The 6,448-nt window shown below is 30.2% G+C and overlaps 1 protein-coding gene across 1 annotated transcript; it reads left to right on the forward strand.

Annotated features, from left to right (window-relative positions):
• Positions 1-253: 253 nt before the first annotated feature.
• On the forward strand, positions 254-5,343 carry LOC126898014 (uncharacterized). The gene is made up of 2 exons (XM_050671961.1): positions 254-450; positions 5,004-5,343. Exons 1-2 carry the CDS (start codon positions 254-256, stop codon positions 5,341-5,343), a joined length of 537 nt encoding a protein of 178 aa, XP_050527918.1.
• Positions 5,344-6,448: the final 1,105 nt, after the last annotated feature.

Here is a 6,448-nt window from a genome sequence, read left to right on the forward strand (position 1 = left end):
TGTATATATATATATTTATATACATCACTTGTGTGGTGCTGCACCTTTATACCATTGGATTACGCATTAGTGAATATAAATCGCGTTTATGTTTGTTAACTCATACTGGCCAATAATTAAACATTTGAAATCAATTATTTATTTTAAAACAAATGATAAATGGTATAACACATAAATGTATTATTTTTTTTGTATTAAGGTTCAATAGTAATTTTTTATACCTTTCAATCATATAATTAATTAATTTTATTATATGGCCAATGAAAATGTTGATGCAGTTGTACAAGAATTAGCAAGCAAAAATAAATCTATAAACGATTTAGAAAATAGTCATGTAGTAGCATCGACTTTTTCTAACGAGGCCTATGTGTGTGACCGTCAATTTGCTATTGTACTAGCTCAATTAATAACTGTCAGTGAACGTGAAAAAGTTTATAAATGGCTAGAAAGGTAATATAACTTATGAAGATAGTAAAAAAGATTTCTATGAAAATTATAAAAAGATGCTATTTGATTATGACTAGTATTTTACTAATTTCCCAAGTCTATTAATATATTTTTTTTTTGATCAACCCTAAGGTTGGTTTTGCAATTTTCCAAAATTTCTCCATTCATCTCTATTATCAGCTAACCTCTTCAGCTCCTTATAGTTTGCTAGACCCGCATCGGAAATCATCTTTTTGATATAAGACGTTCTTGGTCGTCCTCGATCTCTGTTGCCATTCATCTTCCCTTCTATTATAATATACAGAAGCTCTTCTTCGTGTCTTAATACATGACCAATCATATTCCATTTTCTTTCTTTTATGGTGCTAAGTATCTTCCTGTTTTCATTTATTTCGTTTAAACCATTTTCGTTAGTTCTTCTTTCTACTCAGCTTACTCTCAACATTCTTTTCCAGCACCACATCTCGAAACTTTCGAGGAACTTTTGTTCCGTTTTGTTTAATACCCATGTTTCGCATCCGTACAGTGCGACACTCCACACATATACCTTTACCAGCCGTTTCCTCATACGTATATTCATGTTTTTAGAGCACAGTAGGTTTCTTTTGTTCATAAATGCTGTTTTTGCTTGAGCGATCCTTTCTTTTATTTCCATAGTAAATTTTCCATCTTGACTAATTATACTACCTAGATATCTAAAGTTTTCCATTTGGTCTAGATTGTGGTTATCAATTTTAATTCTTATTCTGTGAATACGATTCTTTTTTTGACACATCATTACCTTGGTTTTATTCCAGTTGATTTTAAGGTTATAATTTTGGAAGCACTTTGCTATTTCTTCTAATGCTCTTTTGAGATCGTTTTTCGCTGCTTGCAACAAGAGCTACGTCATCGGCGAATCTTAAAAATGATATCAATTCTCCTCCTACTATCTCTCCAATTTTATCTCTGGCGAATGTTTCTTTAATTTCATTGATAGATTGTTCTACATAAATATTAAATAACTTTAGTGACAGTGGACACCCTTGTTTTACTCCTTTTCCTATTTTAGCTGTTGCAGACTTGTCTGACACTTTTATTATAGCTAATTGCTCTTTGTATATGTTGTATATTAACTGGCTGTCTCTATAATCAATGCCTATTTCTTCTAATGTCTTAAAAAGTTCCTTCCAGGGAACTGTGTCAAATGCCTTCTCCTAATCAATAAATGCAAAATGTATCGTTGTTAAATTCGATCTGTTTTTCAATTAATGTTCTAAGGCTTAAGATTGCTTCTCTAGTACCCTTGTTTCTTCTAAATACGAATTGATCATTACTTAATTGTCTTTCAATTTTATGTTCTATCCGGTTACCTATAATTTTTACTAAGATTTTAGCCGAGTGTATCATCAGAGTCAGGGTTCTATATTCATTGCAGTTTTCCGCCGTTGCTTTCTTGGGGAGAGTAATTATAATGTCTTTTTTGAAATCATCTGGTATTTCTCCAGTTATACAGGGTGATTTTTTTATCATAACCCACTCAAATACTTATAGAATAATAATAATTTAAACATTTTTTTTTTATTATATTTAGTTACACATTATTCTTGAATAATTAACTATGTAATACTTTTTAAGTTTATCCCTTATGCCTGGTAAGGGTGTCAACTTTGTTTTTTTAAATGATAACACATATTTTTAATTTAATAAAATGTTTGAGTTTTTAATTCAATAGTAAATGGCATTTGAATTTTTAATAAAACTTAATTTGTTTATTAGATATAAACATTTAAAGTTTCAAATTTTTGAGTTAATATATAGGTATAATACACAAGGGATTACAAATACAGGTAGCTAATTGGTTTTTTATGATATTGCTATCACAGTCACGGATTGTTTATTATCAATTATGACTATCAATAGATATACTTTTTGTATTGTCAGTTAGTGTATTTATAAACTCACAACAATGTACCTTACTATCATTGATAATAACAATGCTGTGTACCTGCTAATATCGATGTCATAAAAAACCAATTAGCTACCTGTATTTGTAATCCCTTGTGTATTATACCTATATATTAACTCAAAAATTTGAAACTTTAAATGTTTATATCTAATAAACAAATTAAGTTTTATTAAAAATTCAAATGCCATTTACTATTGAATTAAAAACTCAAACATTTTATTAAATTAAAAATATGTGTTACCATTTAAAAAAACAAAATTGACACCCTTACCAGGCATAAGGGATGAACTTAAAAAGTATTACATAGTTAATAATTCAAGAATAATGTGTATCAAAAGATAATAATAAAAAAAAATTTATAAATTATTATTATTCTGTAAGTAATTGAGTGGGTTATGATAAAAAAATCACTCTGTATAGATGTCATTTACCAATTTGAACAATTCGTTCTGAATTTTTGTACCTGTATTTTGAATCAGTTCTGTTGATATATTGTCTACACCTGGGGCTTTCCTAGTTTTCATCATCTTAAGGACTTGATTGAATTCTTCCATTAGGATTGATGCACCCTCATTATCTGATACAGAACTTCAAGATATTGTTTCCATCTACTAGCAATGTCTTCGTTGTCTATTAGTAGATTTCCGTTTTCATCTCTTATGTTGCCTTTAACTTTTGTTTTACTATTGACAAATGTCTTTATTGTATTAAACGCTTAGTCCATTTTGTTTTCTTTTAGTAATACCTCTACTTCATGACATCTATCTTCCAGCCATTTCTCCCTTGCTTCTTTTGCATTTCTGTTTATTTTGTTTTTAAGTTCTTTATATTTTATTATTCCTTGGTTGTTTTTGAAGTTTTTGTACTTTCTTCTTTCGTCAATATCTCTTAGAATTTGTTCATTTATCCATGGTTTTTTGGGATCTAACGTATTTCTTATAAGAGTTTTATTGGCTGCATTATGTATAGTTTCTTTGATTGCTTCCCATCTTATATTTGTTGACTCAATTTGTGAGGGTGCTTTGAATGTTTTACTGATGCATGATTTATAAGCTAACGCTGTATTATGATCTTTTAGCATATTTACGTCATATCTTCTTTCCTTTTTTATAGGTTTCGTCAGTTTTTTATATGTAACATTGTTTTTCATCATTAAGAGGTTATGGTCGCTGTCCACATCGGCGCCTGGGTAAGTTTTACATCTCCGAACTTGATTTCTGAAGCGTTTTCTTACCAATATATAATCGATTTGGTATCGTCCAATGTCCCTTGGCATTTTCCACGTATACCTTTTTCTCCGATGGATGTTTTGGTATGTATTTGTTATGACTAAGTCATATTGTTTGCAGAAATCTATAAATCGGTCTCCCCTTTCGTTTCTAGTACCCAATCTATAGGCTCCTACTACTTGCCCATCAGCACCTTCACCTACAACAGCGTTCCAATCCCCTATTATTATTAAGTTGTCACTTCCTTTCGCTAATTTACAGAGTTCCTCGAGTCCTGCGTACATTTCTTCTATCTCGTTGTTCTCTGCTTCAGTTGTTAGAAAATGTACTTGAATTACTACGATATCGTTGGGTTCAGCTTTAACTTTCACCATTATAATTCTGTCATTGTACGCTATCTTATTTATCACTTGTTGACCCCATTTCTCGTTTATTATTACTCCAACTCCGGTTCTTCCTGTTCTTTCACCTCCAGAGTAGATAACACGGTAATTATCGGACCAGAAATCTCCGTTTCCTCCCCATCGTGTTTCACTTACTCCCAATATATCTATGTTTAACCTTGAAATTTCCACTTTGATATTTTCCGACTTTCCAATATTTAACATAGTTCTCACATTCCACGTTCCGATGTTTTGGCAAGGCTTTCGCTTGTTAACGACCTGAGAAGCCTTGCTTCTTCTACTGCCGAGACAACTGATATTTCCGAATATATCTGGTCTAGTAACCTCCANACTGCCGAGACAACTGATATTTCCGAATATATCTGGTCTAGTAACCTCCATCTCTTCATAATTTCGGTTTATATTGCTTACTAGGAGTTCTAATGTGGTGGTATCCTTCTCCTTCCACATCGCAGTTGACAAGCCAGTGTTTGGAGTATGTCCAAATTGCCTCTGTCAAATACTTCCATTGCCGTTAGTTCTGTTGCAAAACTCGCCAATGGTCGGTAGTAGCGGTTACTGCTGCCCTCCGCTACCTCCTAATCGCCTTCTACGATAAGCAGGAGTTACTGTGGGTCTATTCTAATCCCCGACCCCACAGGGGAACTATTAATATTATCCAAATCATATTTGATAATATTTATAATAATGAAATAATAAATTTCATTTTTCATAGTCTTCAATATATAAAATAATAATTACATAATATTATTATAGCTCGACAATTATTTTTTATTAATGATATTTGTTTTAAAAAGCAGTTAGTAGAAATAGTGCAACAAGTTTTAAGTGTATATAAGAATTTTTCCCATAACGGTAGGGCACAGGGACTGACGACATCACAACGTCGTCAACTTGCCGTTTAATTAATTCAATTTTAAACAAAAATTTTAGTAAAAACTCAACAAATTTAATTGTGAGTTGTTGTATTGTTAGACTCGACACAATGACAAAATGTGAAGAAATGCGAGAAGAGCGAGCAATGTACCTTAGATTTTTGATCATGTGCTTAAACAATGGAAAATTAGTACCACCTTTTACTAAGATACCACCGGCAGAATTACGTCCTTTGAGTGTTGTTATGCCACGATCTGTATATAATCAGGTGTTCAAAGAAAAACTACCTTGCAGTAGATTATGTCATCCTACACCCCAAGATACTTCAAATAAAAAATATTGCCTACCAGATGAAATTGAACCTAAATTATTTTTTGCTAGACAGCCTATACCACGAAATGGAGTTATTTCCTACGCTGCCGCATTCAGTACAAAATGATAATACTTGTATATTACAAATTCTTATATAACTTTTATATGATATTTTCAATATATATCATTTGAAAACGTTTTATCTATGTATTCAATGTAACTTATGTAATTATTTAATAATGTAACAATGCAATTTATATTACATAGTTTGTACCACTAATAATATGAAAACATAATACAATTTTTCTCAAATAATTATCATATTCCGTTTTATTTTTGTAACATTTACAATGAATATGTGTATGACCTATCATAGTAGACACTTTAGGAACTAGTTAAATTGATTAAAAAAATGAATATAACCTTTTGAATCGTGGTTGATAACATATTGTTACGAGCATCATTGTAAAGGATTAAAGGGATAAATAGAAGCCTATCTTTATCATGGTTTTCAACATGGAGGTTATGATCTCCGTTGAAAATGAAATATGTTAAAATGTGAATTTAATATTTAATTATTTGATCACGGATGATAATATACAATTAGGAATACCGTTGAAAAAGTATAAAAATAGGAATGAAATAATGAAAGAAAACTTACAAAATGGTGCGATAAATAAAGAAATGCCACTCTAGTAGGCAATATAATTATTGCGAACACTAGATTACCAAAAGAAAAATTAATTACTTTGTTAGCAGAGTGTATTTTATTTATTTATTTTATTTTTTATTTATATAAGTTTCAAACGGGACAAGCCCAATTACAAAAAATTTTTAATTAAAAGTAACATCATTCGTAACAATATTATTAATAAAGAAAAATAGTGAAAATGAAAAAAAAAAAAATTAAAAGCTATAACTAAGAATAAAGTATTACAAATATAACAACAATTAGTGCTTGTAAGACAATGTACAATGTAAGCATACCGTAAAGAAGAAATAACACAAAAATCAAAAATTAAATTTAAAATAAAACTAAAAAACGTGTGAATTATAAAATATGAAATTGCAATAAGTTTTAAATGAGTGGAAGTTTGGTGAAAAGAATAAATCAATTTTTAAATTATGAACTGTTTTCATAATTCTGTTTATGGGAGAGTTACTAGCATAGTTCGTTGTTGTAGTGTTAATGTAAAATATTTTTATATTACGGGTGCTACAAGATGGTACAT

Source organism: Daktulosphaira vitifoliae, unplaced genomic scaffold (genome assembly GCF_025091365.1).
Source record: "Daktulosphaira vitifoliae isolate Bord-2020 unplaced genomic scaffold, ASM2509136v1 Scaffold_2, whole genome shotgun sequence".
Taxonomy (NCBI): Eukaryota; Metazoa; Arthropoda; class Insecta; order Hemiptera; family Phylloxeridae; genus Daktulosphaira; species Daktulosphaira vitifoliae.